At 38.6% G+C, this 15,637-nt stretch overlaps 1 protein-coding gene across 8 annotated transcripts in view; it reads right to left on the bottom strand.

The window, feature by feature from the left end:
- gulp1a (GULP PTB domain containing engulfment adaptor 1a) overlaps window positions 1-15,637 on the bottom strand; it is a 121,837-nt gene that overhangs the window by 38,915 nt on the left and 67,285 nt on the right. For 5 of the 8 annotated variants that reach the window (XM_042001487.1, XM_042001482.1, XM_042001486.1 and 2 more), the window contains exon 3: window positions 1,030-1,110. In XM_042001487.1, the coding sequence (XP_041857421.1) occupies window positions 1,030-1,057 (28 nt within the window). In that variant the 5' untranslated portion in view covers window positions 1,058-1,110. Of the gene's footprint in view, window positions 1-1,029; window positions 1,111-1,229; window positions 1,382-10,475; window positions 10,668-15,637 lie in introns of those variants that run through there. The other 3 variants (XM_042001483.1, XM_042001485.1, XM_042001484.1) reach the window with 3 other exon arrangements.

Genomic DNA, 15,637 nt, shown 5'->3' with positions numbered 1-15,637 from the left:
GAGAGTATTGTTTGGAAACAAATACTGTCAGTTCTATCCAAAATATTTACAAGACTTTGCACTGATTGCAATTAGTGAATTGAATCAGAAAAGTATTACTATTATACTATTCTAGAAAAAAAATGCTTCATGTTAATTCTGTTGCATTTTTTCATTTCTACTTTATCCTATAAGGCTTCAGTTGCTTTACAAGATGTGTATTTCGTAGTCATGCATATGAAGTGAGAATATTCTTTATAAAAACAGTTTGTGTGAAAAGAAAAACGTCATTTGGATGTTTTTCTGTCTGTGAGTTATTTATGCATCTGGTTGGATGGATTCTGGATGGAACAAACCACATTTTTTACTAAAGTAATTTATTGTTGGTGCATAACCATGTCTTCTTTCCTGATTGCCATCCTTCATTTTCAGAGCCACAAATATCTTTTACTGAAATTTTGGGAATATCTTACACATTTGTTTTACTGTTTCTTCTCCTTCTTCTACTTTTTCCTCTTAGGTTCCATCTATTCCTCAGGTCTCATTATTGTATTTACCATCAGATGTTTTTTTTAGAAGGTGACACAGCTGTGCTAAGTTATATATTTTTTTGCTTTTTGATGGTTAAATACTGGGTAATCCGATAGATTATATAGATGTTCACAAGGAAAATCCATCTCCACTATTAACAAAAAAATCTTCATGCGATTGTTCAATACAACTAACAATAGAGCTGATGTCATTTATTCATTATCTTCTTGCATACAATACCATCAGCTATTTTAAAATGTTTTAAACTTTGAGAGAAAAAACCTGCAAAACCAGCAATAAAGAAAAAGCTCTTTGATGTGTTCAGAACCCACTGACACTCATGTGTCAGAACACACAGGATGTTTGGAAATAACCATCCTAGCGAACAGGCTGAGATGACGTGAACAACACTGGTCTTGTCTCAGACCTCTGAGAGAAGATATTTGTCCCGCGGTGGAGCTAAAACAGGCTTACCTCATTTCCAGAAGCTAATCCTGTAAGTTGGGTAAATCTGCTCACCTTTTTTCCTGTTGAAGGCGCGGTTCATAGTGGAAAATGTGCGTCGGCGAGGTCCCACCTGACTGTGTGCCAATCTTCCACCTGAAAAAGCAGCAGGGGGAAGGGAGTTATAAGTTCCAACCTTCACAAATAGGCAGCAGAAAGTCTAAAAACAGTCTCCTTAAAGGAAAAAAAAAAAGATAAAAAAAACACATTCCCACCCTGTGAGAAAGAGGCAAGATTTACAGCAGCTGTCAGACAGTGTTCAATTTAAAGTTCCAGTACCTTCTGCATTATATTTATTTACCATAAAGTCACATCATACTCAGTGGAGAGTGTTTGTAACCTTGTGGAGCTGATAAACCAGGACTCAGCGTCCTGATTTCTATCACAAGAGATCTAACAATGTTGCAGAAAAAGTAAAAACATCATTTATCATGTTCCTCAGTGGCATTGATGCTCTAATCTGTTCACCAGAACAAAGTGTTCCTTCTGTCAAATAGTTTCATCTGCACTCAGGAAAACATTCATGACAAAAATTCCTAATGTTTAGTCATCAGAAAAGATGCCAGCATTAAATTTGAGTGTGTTGCTACTAATAACTTCCACATGTCTGTTGCACAAGCACAACTTCTCCTCCCACACTGATCTCATCTGGATTTAAACAAATGGGAATATTTGGTGGTGTTTTCTTGTTTTCTGAATCTTCTGAATCTGGATGCTGGATGTGATCTGACACACATCTGGGTTGCAGTACAGTGACACTGTTCCACCTTCCAGAAATTGGAGCAATTTCTTTTGCAAATGAAAAATGCCCCTGAACACAACACAGCTCTGACCGCCTTTGCATCAATTCCCCAGGAGTGCTCAACAATATGCACGACTGCAAGGACAAACTGTGCGGGACGGGGTGCCTGTCAGCGAGCTCCTCAATCAGTATTCTTTCTGCTGTGTGGAAAATATGCAAGGAAGCCCCCCCCCTCCCCTTATAACAAATATTTCAATCCCTGCCTTTGCAAACACATTAACTTGTGCTGGGCAATTTAGAAAATGAATGAAAATTTTCCATGTCAGGCATTTTCCATTTATCAGGAGAAACGTGCATGATTATGCGTTCTTAGTGGATAGAAAAATAAATCATACTCAAGACACAGCATCAAACTGCCAACATGTTTACCTCATAATAAAGTGCTCCCAATAAGGTCTCCTTACATGAGGACATTTGAAGGTTCATTTGAATGGGAAGTCACATTTTTTTTCTCATTACAAAATACAAACTTCAATTTCAGGAGAGCTGGGAATACAAAAATTAATATTTAATTAACTACTTTGTTCAAACATTTATTTAATAGACACAAGTGCTAAGAAATTATTGGTTAGGGTGCCAAGATTGGGTATAAAAGGAGAATCTACCAAAGACTAAAGTACTTAACCTTAGCATGTATGAAACAAAGTTAATCTACTGCTGATGCACCTCTGAGCAGACAAGGGAGGTCATATAAAGAGGGCAAAATGGGTTTGAATTGGTGCATGACTACACATACTAAGCGGAAATCATTGTGCTCTAACTCTATCCTACAGTGTTATTGTTGATATTGTGATAATGTTCAGGAAATCTGGTGAAATCTCAATGTGTCATGGCCAAGGCAGTAGTGTTGTCAAAAAAATCGATTCTCAGAGGCTAATCCAATCTAAAATTTAATATCTAGTTAGACATTAATTAGCACGGGTTTCAAAACTTATATGCCACTTTAGTGTTTGAAAAACAGAAAACAGCTGTGGAAATTGATTTTATACAAGCACTGCAGCCGGCAGCCCCGCCCTACAGCTTCTCCTTTGAGGACCCATTGTATGCAACTTGTTGCTATAATTAGCAAGTTTTTAGACCCCTTAAGCTGCACTTTAAAGAAAAAAAAAAGCGACTAGCAACCAATTTGGAAACCTTTTCTGGTATTATTGGAGACTTTGAGACTGATGTGAAAACACTTATTGTTTACAATTCTCGCAGATTGTTGCAGATTATACTGCAGGCCCCTCCCCTCCGCCATCTAGAAGCAGTCACAAGAGGCTCGTCTTCGAGCTGCAGAAAGAGCAGTAGACTAGACGTTGTTTTCTGCTCCATAAGCAGCCTAAAAATAAATTGCACAAAGCTACTATTGGCTTACAGTCAGATAATAATGCCTTTTACAGACTGTTTACAAAAACATTAAAAAAGCTAATCTTTTTTATGTTTTTAATTAATCTAATTTAAAAAGTAGATAGTCTTAATCAGTTTGTTCGTTCTATTTACTTACCCCAAGCCTTGTAAAGAAAAGGTCACTTATGTAAATAACTACACTAACTAGTGGTTGAAGTGGTTCGTTAGTCTTTATTTTTTGCACCACAGTGAGCAAACTGCCTGACAAAACTGTTGGACTGTATGAAGACTATCTCTGCACAAACTAACAAAGCTTTAAAATTATGCATTTATTTTAAGCTGTTAATGTATTTTCTTATATTTATTAATATATTTTTTTGCATTGTTTGTATTGTGTTATTTTGGGGGTGTTCTGACTTTGATTAAAGGAATAATCATTTTTTCCCCCTCTGTAGTATTGAAAATAGTATTATCGAGCACCATACTTAGAATCGGTATCAAGTTTGAAATTTTAGTATTGTGACAGCCCCACTTTGCACAAACTAATAGTTTTAAAATATTGCGCTGTTAATGTCTTCTATCTATTTTTGTTGTATTGTTCAGATTGTGTGACTTTTGTGGTGCTTTGAGTTTGATTAAAAGACTACATTTTAAACATTTTTTTTTTTCACTTGTCCTCTCTGGCATCATAGCAAGCTGAATGATGGTTTGGACCAAATAAATTAATTTTGCCTAGGAAATCTTAGTCGATGTGATGGAAAGAATGCCCCCTTAATGCTTGTGTATTATTCTTGCCAAGTTATACTTGTGCATGGAGGACCTGACAAGGGCAAACCCAAGAAACTAAAATGTGAGGACAATAACTGCTAACATGAAACATGCTCATGTTATCCTTTATTTCCCATGCTTGTTTTTATGTTAGATTAACTAAACATGCATAATCCATCATAACTCTGTTGAGATGGCACCACATGTGAGATATCCTCCTCATGTTTAAGTGGTTTCTTTCAATTATGTGAACAGTTAGCTAAACAGCTGCTAGCATAAAACATGCTTATTCTATTCATAATTTTATGCTTACTAATAGCCGGTAGATGAACAAACTTAATAAGAACTTCTATATAATCTTCCAATACTTGTTTATTTAGTAATGTCAGCATAATAAATAACATTGATCCAAATAACTCATGTGAAATGGCAGTACATGTAAGAAATCCAACTTAAGCTTAAGTGTTTTCTTTCAAATGTACATGAACAGTTAGCTAAACAGCGGCTAGCATAAAACATGCTTATTGTATTCTTACTTTTGTGCTTACTAATAGCAGATTAAGCCAACAAATTTAATCAGAACATCTAAGAAAAAGCCAAATATTTTTAAAATTTAAGCTTTTTCTTCGAAATCTATGTTTAATTCAAGAAAAGTTGCTACTTTGAGCTAGTTTAGCCAGAGAATAAACGTTAGCAATTGTTAAACAGCAGCTACCATGAAACATGCACATTTTATCCTATTTCTTATGCTTGTTTTTATGTTAGAATAACTAAACATGCATAATCCATTAACTCAACAAGTGAAGATAAGAAAAAGGAAACAAAGATACTAGAGCAGTGGTTCTCAAACTGGGGGGCGCGGTTACATGACAGGGAGGGTGCATGGGATTGGGAAAATGTAAAAGACTAACTAATGTTTTGACAACTTGGGCTCTTGAAAACATTCTGGTCCACACTCCAGACCACTTGGTGGCAGTAATACACCAATTTATTTTTGCCAACCTCCAAAAAATATAAAGAAGAAGAAGAAAAACTGCAGACCCAAGATCAGGGTTTACTGGACGCATCAAAGGGCGAAAAGAAAGAGAGAGATATGGAGAAATAGCAGCAACAACAACTTTACAGCTGAAACAGAGAAACCAGGCAACTGATATGTGTGATCATGTAAATTTGGCCGCACCCCTCCAAGGATCAGAAGCTGATAAGTCGAGCCCCCAGAGCGAGGCAACCAAAACAGAACATTAAAAACTTTTTAGCTCAGCTATTAAAACCATACTGTCCTTCTAGCAGACCACACTGATATCTAAAGGCCATAAAGTGTTTTCAGTCTTAGTTCCAGGACTCCGGATATCAGAAATTCATTATGTTAGGGCACAATTAATCATGCTACATTGTTGGTATATATATTACCTTTTATGGTACTGTTTTTACGCCTTATGATTAGGGCGGCACTGATACTGATACCAGAACCAGGCACCCGCCCAATACTAGGTGCCTGTACTCAGTATTCATAAAAGTGTTCTGATACTGCAGTGATGCAAATACGTTATTTTGGAGCGATATATGCTACCACCGAGGTCACGTCTAGTCCCAGAAGGTCTGGTAATTTCAGTAAGACAATGCCAGAGTTCAACCTGCACAATTTACAACAGTGAAACTTCATGACTGCAGAGTGTGTGTGCTCCGCTGGCCTTCCTGCTGACCAGATCGGGCTCTGACTGAAAATGTGTGTTGCATCACAAAGAGAAGAACCAGCAACAACATCCTCGGACTCTTGAGCTGCTGGAATCTTGTTTTGGGTAAGAATGACACAGATTTCTCTGCAAAACTGAAATAACTGATTCCCAAATAATGAAAATGAAACTATTCCAGGTCTTTTCAGTCTGTTGCCTCAAATTCTGGATTTGTTCAAATATTCTAAATGAACTCAAGTTAACCTGTGAAGACACAGAAAATCATTTTTTGGGACTTTTTCTTTTTTAAAAAACATAAAGAAACCTCATCTGAAGGGAAACCAAAAGCAGCTGGAGTCTGAACAAAGCTGGATGGAAAGAAGGGAGAAAGCTGCAACTGACAAACAAACCATAAATTCTGAATGAGCCACATCTGATGTATAATTGAGGGACATCTGAATACAATGCATGTGGCTTCCTTACTGTAAGAAAGTCTTTGACTTAACCAGAGGCCCTGGAAAGGGCTGCAAAAAGCTGAGCTTAACAAGTTTTGGGGTGGAGACTGGGAAATTCCTTCATCTGTCAAGGCAGAATATATTTTTTTGATTAATAAACAACTTGTGTTTCCAAGTTGAACAGGTCACTGCTGAAAGCAGGGTCTGGGCAGATGAGTAGGGATGGCGATGGTGCTAAAATTTCCCTTCAGAGTTCTGCACATCTCTGCATCAAACTGCTCTGCAGTAACTGGTTTGCCAAATGAAGACCTTGGCAGCGGTGGCCTTGGTACTTAGCTCTCTCTGTATAAGTGCACCCCTCGCTTTCATCTTTGCTGGTTATGTTTTGCAGCAAAACAGGACCATGTTAAGTAAATACAGTTTCCCTTCAATGGTTTCTGATATTTTCACTGTGTAATACTTTTTCTTTTTAATCAATGCAGGAGGGGCAAGAGTGGAAGTGAGGGAGGAAGTAAGAGGATCTGGCCTCTTTTCATCAAGAACATAAAAAGCATTTTTAACCAAAAGGAGCATCTTAGAGGTGAACTTAATGAAAAATATTAGCACCTACAAAAAATCTAAGCTTAGTTTTCCTATGGAAAATGGCAACATTTAAGCTTTTTAAAAGCCATGAAGAATATCTTTGATTTTTTTTTAAAAAGTGGCTGCTTTTTTACTAATTTTCTGTCCAGTTACTGAGCACAGTGTGCAGGATAACAGATGTATCAGACCTAAAAGGCAGATAAACAGTATCTAAATATGATGTCTTCAATCCAGCAAAGACCTGGAACAGGACCTGAGTGAAGCACCTGAAACCTCAGGTAATCCACCTACTCTTGGCTGAAGACTCATCAGAAATGGTCTCCATGAAAGGAGAAGCCACTGGCAACCCTTAGGTGCCTGAACCCACAGTATTTTCGCCGTAAAATAATTTAAATTTAGCCTTTTTATACCCCGTAAAATCTGTTCGCCATCTTTTATTTATTTATTTATTTTTAGTATAACTTCCCTTATATGATCTTTCACCTGATTTATTAACATACTGGGCTAAAAACAAACCCACAAAAAAACATCAAATCCTGACTGATAAAAATGTAGATATCAGCAGATTCAAACACTTTTTTAGGTTTAATTGATGATAAATGTTGAATATTTTGAAAGAAATTTAACACGTGCCACTTCTGTCCCACTTTTACACTTAAATAGATATTTTTTTGTACCATTACATCAAACTTATAATAAATCCAGTTTTACCCAGTCCATCTGTGTAATCATAGGGTTCCTAAGGGTTGAGGAAATTGAACCAGGGCGTAAAGGGTGAGGTGTGCTGGGTGATTTTATAGCAAGAGGGATGAAGTACCAAAAACCATCATCAGAAGAAAAGTCCAGGTCAAAAACAAAGATAACAGCTAGACTGGACCAACAAAAGCAACCAAACAGTTAAAATTTAGCCCGGAGACCAGCTTGTTTCAAATATTTCTGAGACTGCCCTCCACACAGGACAACTTTTAAATGGCATTGTATGGTTATTATCAGCCAGGCACTTAAAATATTTCCTTTTTATACTAAAGATATCAAAAATATTTGAATGGCATAAAACAGTAATTTTCCACCAATAAGGTGATTCCCAAAGAGATATAAGAAAAAAATTTAGCAAATCTCAACATGTGTCAAAGAATTTGGAGAAACTGGAAAAGGAACTATCTCCAGCAGATGAACAGCATGTGGAAGTCATGCTCTAAGAACAACTTCCGTAATGTGGGATCTGAGATGATCTTGACAGTGAACAGAAACAAAAGGCACATCGTAGGAAAAGCTTTGAAAAATTCTTGAAGAAGTCTGCAGAACTGTTCCTGAAGATTTCATACAGATATGGCAGAAAGCTCGTCTATGAGGATCCAGACTGGGATGAAGAATAAATATGATCATATCAAATATCCATTTTCAAGCTTGTTAAATTTGTGCAAACTCAGTTTTTATTCTTTTATTATTTGCAAATATTTCCCTTTTTTCCCCCCTCCATCACCACACACACACACACACACACACACTCACACACACACACACTTTTAGCTTTCATTACAGCTGTTCCCTGAACCACTCTTTTACAATCTGAGCCTGATAAATCCTGGTGTTGCCGTCTGGGAATATGGCCGTGCCTCCAGCAAAGATGGAATAACCGGCTCATTCAGTATATTCAGGTATCAGCTGACATCATTCTTTGAACACATAATGTTGCTGAACCTAGACCTGACCAACTGCAGCAACCCCAGATCATAGCACTGCCCCCACAAGCTTGTACAGTAGGCTCTAGGAATGATGGCTGCATCACTGCATCTGCCTCTCTTCTTACCCTGTCCCATCTCTCTGGAACAGGGTAAATCTGGACTCATCAGACCACATGACCTTCTTCCATTGCTCCAGAGTCCAATCTTTCTGCTCCCTAGCAAACTGAGGCTTTTATTTCTGATTATCCTCACTGATAAGTGGTTTTCTTATGGCTACACAGCTGTTCAGTCTTAATCCTTTGAGTTTTCTTGACGTGGTGGGGATGGAAATGTTCTTACTTTCACTATTAAACATAGTCCTGAGTTCTACTGTTGTTTATGATTTGATTTTACCAAACCTTTTAGTAATCGTTGATGACGATCATTCAGATTTTGTTTTTGACCACATTTATTCCTGGAAGATGATGGTTCCCCACGATCCATCCAGTTTTTAATAATGTGTTGGACAGCCCTTAACCCAGTTTTAGTAGTTTCTGCATCTCTTTTCTTTCCCTGCTTGATGCCACTAATTTGACCCTTCTTAAACAGACTTACTTTTACTGTCTGATGTGTATTCCCACATGCTTGATAAAGAAATGAAAAGCTACTCATTGCATCAATAAGGGCTGACTAACTTCTGAAACATTATAATCCATACAGTGATTATCCAATAGGAGGCTCTTACCTTTGTCCTTAGTCAAACTCAGGTGGAGACTTTATTTGGATGAGCAGTGTATACAGGAATGAGAAAAGACTCAAGACCTTTGCCCGGTATTTTAATTCTATTAGTAAAATATGTTGCTATAAACAAAAAACTGGAACTTGATCCAGTTTTTGATGACTGATACTTCATTTGAAAAAAAACAAAACAAACCAAAGCCCTCAGCTTTCTTAAGTTACCTCTAAAAAGTTAAGAGCTTTAAGCTCTTAAAACAACGATTTTGGCAAAACTATCAGAAAAAATCTGCAGCAGATGAAGCCAGGCTGCTTCTCTGTTTGTTTGTGACTCACTTGGATGTAATGCAACGCTTTGCTTGGCACTTGACTGTTATATCACTCTTTGTGACTGACAGCTGCCCTGTTGGGCTTACTTTAATAGCTTCCTGTCTGGTGATTCAACAGAATCCCTGTGGGAGAACTGTTGACCCCAAAGACACACAGACACACACATTCAGACACATGCACACACACAGACTTAACACTGAGCTGCAAATGTCCTCAAGTCTCCCTGCGATGTTTACCAGCTGCAGCAGCAGCAGTGAGTTAGATCTGCTGAAATCTTCACCATAACATCGTGTAGCAGAGAAACAGCATTGCACTCATTAACGGTAAAGCTCGGACATTATGAGGTCTAATTAGAAAACAAAAGGGAACACTGTACTGGGCTGAACACTGATTTTGACCTTAGAAAGCTTCTGAAATGTAGTACTGGTAAACGTTTAAGGTAATGGGTGGAAAAAATGAGCCACCAGTTCAGTTCACTGCGTTAAAACAGATAAATAGCATGTTCAGCCTGATGATTCACCTCCAGTGACTCAAACATGTGGAATTTAGGTTGGGAAAAATATTTCTGGAATTGAGCACAAGCCCTCGAAACAACCTAAAAGTGAATCTAAGATGACAAACATTAACGTTCACAAAGGCTTCATACGAAGCTAAGTTAATATGGCATTTCTAAATACCACTCAGCAACTCACTAATCTGATCCATATGCATTGAAAATCCAGCGGGATTTTAACACTGGACAGAAGTATAGCATGCATTTTAGTATCAACATAATGCCTCAGAGAGGAAAATCAACAAAGAACCTTTGTTTTCTTCACTTTGCTCACACCCCCGTCTCTGGATGCTTGCTGGCTAAGCGCAACACATGAAACGCCGTAATCTGTTTATGAATTTTGTCCCAGAATTCCTCAGTTGAATCAACCGTGGTGTTTTGCTGTCTAATCTAAAATCCAGGCTCACTCTATCACAGCCCGCCACTTTAACACCGCTGGATCAAATGCAGCACCCTGACATCCTTTATCAAGGAAAAGCACATCTTACCCTTTACAAGTAGAACGGTAAAAAAAAAAACATCTATGGAGAGAAAAATGCAAACAACTGAACGGAGATAAAAGCCACTTACTTGCTTTCAAACTGCGGTGGAGTAGAAAAGAGGAAGTTCCAGCGGGTCTTAATAGTTTTCAGCTGTGGACCAGATGTTTCTAAACTAAGGACTGCAGTAAAGAGAGATGATGGGGCTCACTAAACTCAACAAGAAGCGTTTGCCTCGGCAGGAGATACTTCACATTCAAACCCAACTTCCTCCGCCCACAATTTGTACACAAGGAGTTTTGCATGTGTAAAAAAGAGACCCCTTGGACCAGGACGACTACACCGTGATGCACTGAGGCACAGCCAACATGACCTACAAAAGCTGCCGTGCCAGAGGTTGCAGTTTCACTCTTTCGCAGCGGAATGTGATTCATCATCGCACTATGTGCACGGGCAGCCGCCTGAACTCCACATCTTTGCATCAATCAGAACTGCAGCCAAAACATTGCGATGTAAAAGTCAAAATACTCACTCAAATTAGAGCACTCCTCTTATGCTAATTCAAGTTAACAGTACCTTCTCCTCTTCTACTGAAATCCAGAAATTTCAGGGAAACAGTCATGTGAACAAGAAAGTACTCCCTTTCAATTTTAAGGCTTCATATATGACATAAAAGTAATAATAATGATGTTTTTTTTTTTTTTAAATCTTTAAAACAGGTCCAAAAATCAGGTAAATACAACCCCAGATAAAAACAAAACAAAAAAAAAAAAAAATCCTGTTGAGGAATTCTATTCTTTTTAATTGAGGTTTGGGGACGTTTGTTTATTACCAGATCTTTTAAGGTCCCACCACAGCGTTTCAATAAGACTAAGGTCTAGACCAGCGCTACTCAATTCGGTCCTACGAGGGCCGCAATCCAGCAGGTTTTCCATGTATCCCTGCACCAACACACCTGAGTCAAATTAGGTGGCTCTAACAGCCAATCAGGTTCTACACAATAACTCATTAATTTGACTCAGGTGTGTTGGTGCAGGGATACATGGAAAACCTGCTGGATTGCGGCCCTTGCAGGACCGAATTGAGTAGCCCTGGTCTAGATATTGACTCTGCACAGAGGAGTTCATGGTCCACTAAATGATTGAGAGGTGGGCAGGTCCTGTGGCTGCAAATCAAGCCCAGATCATCAGCCCTCCACCTCCGTGCTAGACAGTGGGGATGAGGTGTTTGTGCTTATATGCTGTGTGTTTTGTGCTTTTATGACTAAACATCATAACTTTGGTCTCATCTGTCCAAAGGACACAGGTTTTGTGGTTCAGATGTGTTTTTGAGGTTTTGCAGTTTCCTATCCAACATGTTGATATATGTCACTTCGTCTCTTTGATTCACTGGCTGGTCCATTTCCTTTCACTCTGCAAGCAAATCCCACCAAGGTTCACTTGCAAGTGAACTGAGACCCTCAGTTTTCTTCCAGGCCAGAGTTTGCTTTCTTGGTCCACTCCAGGGTCCATATGGGCATTTAAATTCCTCAAAACAAGCCAAACTATTCGTGGAAGCAGACCAGGGTCGCTTTAAAGTGGACCATATAGCATGTGTCTGATGTCTTTCCTCCTTTGCATTGTGTTGACACACACCTGAATGCTTCAGAAAAGCAAACAGCAAACCTATTGCTTTTATAGTAGAGCTCACATTGATGATGACCAAAGAATAAAGCTGGTTGCTAAGAAACCCCTAAAACGAAGGAAACAGAGGGAAAGGCCTGCCAGCAGACAGAAAAAGGAAACAGAGCAATAACATAGGAGGAAAAAACTCTAGAGAAAGATGGAACTAGACTGAACATCTATCTCTCTTGTCTGCAGCTGATGAGCGTTTCAGACTATTTGTGTTTTACGTCAGCACAAAGCCCAAATATTAAATACCTGTCTTGAATGTTTTATTTTTATAGTTTCATTGTATTTCTATAAAAATTTAAAAATTAAGATTTTTTTGCATTGTTTGTCATTAAAAACTCACTGGAATACCATTTGTTTTCTTTCATTATTATTATACTTAGTATTGTTATTATATGATTTTTTTTTTTATTTTTCAAATAAAGTAAAAGAGTAATTTTAATTCAAGTGCCAACTCAGATTTTGGGTTTTCTTTTTAATCAACAGTACATTTGGGTAGTTTTAACTGTACAGCTTGGTAATTCTAACCAAACTTTTGGGTAGAAAGTCTAACCCAACATCACCCAACCCTGCTGGGTCAGAATAACCCACGACTGGGTCAGCCCATGTTTGAACCCAGCAGTTTTTAGTGTGTAGCAACGAAAGTGGGGATGAGACTAAAACTAAACTCATGCTTTATGCTCTTATATTCATTATATGTCTTTTAAATGTTTTATGTATTCTTACTATTCAGCTCTTTGGTCAGTACCTACAGTGTTTATACTGTAAAGTTGGCTTGGCTTGACTTTCTTCCTGAACTGCCGAAGTAGTTGACATAAGATGTTTACGCTACATCAGTAATATGGAGGTGGTTTTGATCAGGATAAAACAATGAAGAACATTTTAAAACAAAGAGAAAAAAGAACAAAATTGGAAACACGAGTTTTTTGTTTAATTGCCTGAAGATGTATCGCCCCAGCAACTGTGCAGAAAGCATTAAATTGTGGGCATTAATACTTGCAGCGCAAGCACCAAACAGAAAAGCATCAAATCATCATTTGTTGCAAGTGTTGAAAATGAAGCAAAGAGATTATGACGACACTACATCAAAGTAACACTACATAACTTTCTGACCCTAAAACTCTGCTTCTGACTTGTTTCAATGGTAAACTGAGTTTTATTATTTACATTCCTGGAACTGTCGTTGCCCTGCAGCATCCTGAGGCTGAGAAACACCTTTTCCTCATCCCAGATCATCACTTTACTGCTGTGTTTTGATTTATGGCACCATGTGACATGCCAGCAACTGGATATCAACACCCAAGAGGACATTATCAGAGAAAGAAAAGAAAGAGAGAAAGTGATAGAACAAGAGATATAACAAGAGTCAACATCAGACCGGTTTTTACTGGCTGGAGAGATCTCAGAGAAAAGACAGGATGAAGATGGATGCTGAATCATTAGGGGAAGCCAAAGTGCACAAATCTGACGTTCATCTTAACTTCAGCAATGCTGCTTTAAGGTTTTACTTTTACTCTTGGTCAGGATAGAAAAATAAAACTGGGATAATACAGTATGTTTTGTCATATGACCAGTGTAACATGCCATGTGCTGCTGTTTGATGTAACATTACTTAAAGACTTGCTTTGGACCAGATCCTTTTTTTAATGACCTGATAAAAAAAAACTTTTTCACAAGCAGTTAAATTTGTGTACATCTCTAATCGGATATCACCTGTATTAATTTTCTTGTCTAGGACACAATGAAGAGGGAAGGATGTGAAACTACAGCCCCACAGCTCTATATTTTTTTAATGTGAATACCTGAAAACTTTTTTGATTATGCTCAGCCCTCAGTGACCAGGAGCTTCATGAGTTAAAGCTTTGAAGTCTGGAAATTTAACCAAATTTTTAGAATATCTAACTTACAAACACCCATCATCCAATTCACAAAGGCCATTCAAAGCCAAAGAGGGCATTTCTTGTATTTTTTTAGGCATCAGTATCAGATTCAGCTTCATCAGGGCCTTGGGTGGTGGTGTGTTTTTTCTGGCCAGCAGAACTTTGGTTTCTGCATGAGAGAGCATTTAAAACAGGGAGGGTCGGTATTTGGGCGGTTCTCTTCACACTTTATTTTTCTAGGGTTTTTCATTCCCCTGCCTTGTATCATTTCATGTACGCATCTTGTATGAACAGCTGTGGGGATCAGAGTGGGGTTTGGTGAGGGAAGTGGCTTTTCCAGACACTCTCTAAAGAAGTGGGGCCCTTTAGGCTAAAAATATGAAAACAGCACATGACAAAGCCATTGAGCCACCTTTCCAGTTGGTAACTGAACTCAGAATTAAACGTTTCAAGTTTGAAACGTGTAACAAGAAAAAGATCCCTTCACACATTTTAGTAATCAATAAAGAAACAAATGAACAACTTTAAAGTATCTCAGTCCTGCTGTCAGTGTCTATGGTTCATGTGCTTCTTGCATTTACACACATTCCCAATAATTATTTCAGTCCTTGCCTGAGATGTGAGTGTTTGTGGGAGTGGGTGGAGAAGCAGGAATGTGAATCTCAATGAGAAGCTTCTCTGTGGATTTCCATTGAAACTTGCAGCCTCCGCATGATTTGTGTTCCATTTAAACAGTAATGCAAAGTAGAGATGAAATACAAGAAATGTATTACTGTTCGTCCCAACTCAAAATTACTCTGATGGCTGAAACACAAGAACACGTAGAGTTGAAATGGTTTCCAGCAGCCTGCCTTGTTTCTACGCAGGAAGAACATCAGCTAAGACTCAAATAAGAAATCCTGATGTTTTCATTTAGCACAGCATTATTTTTATTTTGAGATCACACATGTGGAAGAGACACTTCAGGCCTGTTCTCCCCTCCATCATAATGGGAAACGTAAGATCTCGTCCCAACATTTTGGACGAGCTGGCGGCGCTCACAAGACCTCAGCAGGAGTCCAGAGACCAGGCTGACACCACTTACTCCTGATTCTATGGATTCTATGGTTTTACTGGACAACTATCACCTACTGTAGGAGGACAGAACAGAGAACAGTGGTAAGAGGAAAAAAAGGGGACTAGCTGTGTTTGTGAATGTGAGGTGGTGTAAACCAGGGCACTGCACTGTTAAAGAGCAACTGTGCAGCAGAGACATTGAACTGTTAGCGGATAGCATGAGGCCATATTATCTGTCACGGAGTTCACACATGTTATTGTGATAGAAACATACGTGCATTATACATCTCCAGCCTTTTTATAAACCTGTTGTACACAGGCAGGCTGTGATCCGATGTTCAGTCAGGAAGACGACAGCTGAGAGCAAGGAGGCTCTTAGGGACTGCTTCAACACCACTGTGTGGACGGAGCTCTGCGACCCACATGGGGAGGACGTTAATGTCATCACAGACTGGATCACAGATTACATAAACTTCTGTTTCGAAACACTGTTCCCTCCAGGGTGGTGTGATGCTCCGCTAACAACAAGTCGTGGATTTCCCCTGATATTAAAGCTCTCCTGAAGGAAAAGAAGAGAGCCTTCAGATCAGGGAACAAAGAGGAGCTGGGGACTGTACAGAAGGAGCTGAGAAGAAAGACTGGAGGGA

The sequence above is a fragment of the Melanotaenia boesemani genome, chromosome 12, assembly GCF_017639745.1.
Source record: "Melanotaenia boesemani isolate fMelBoe1 chromosome 12, fMelBoe1.pri, whole genome shotgun sequence".
In the NCBI taxonomy this organism is placed as follows: domain Eukaryota; kingdom Metazoa; phylum Chordata; class Actinopteri; order Atheriniformes; family Melanotaeniidae; genus Melanotaenia; species Melanotaenia boesemani.
The sequence above is the reverse complement of the archived record's forward strand: the minus strand, read 5'-3'. Positions and strand labels throughout refer to the sequence as shown.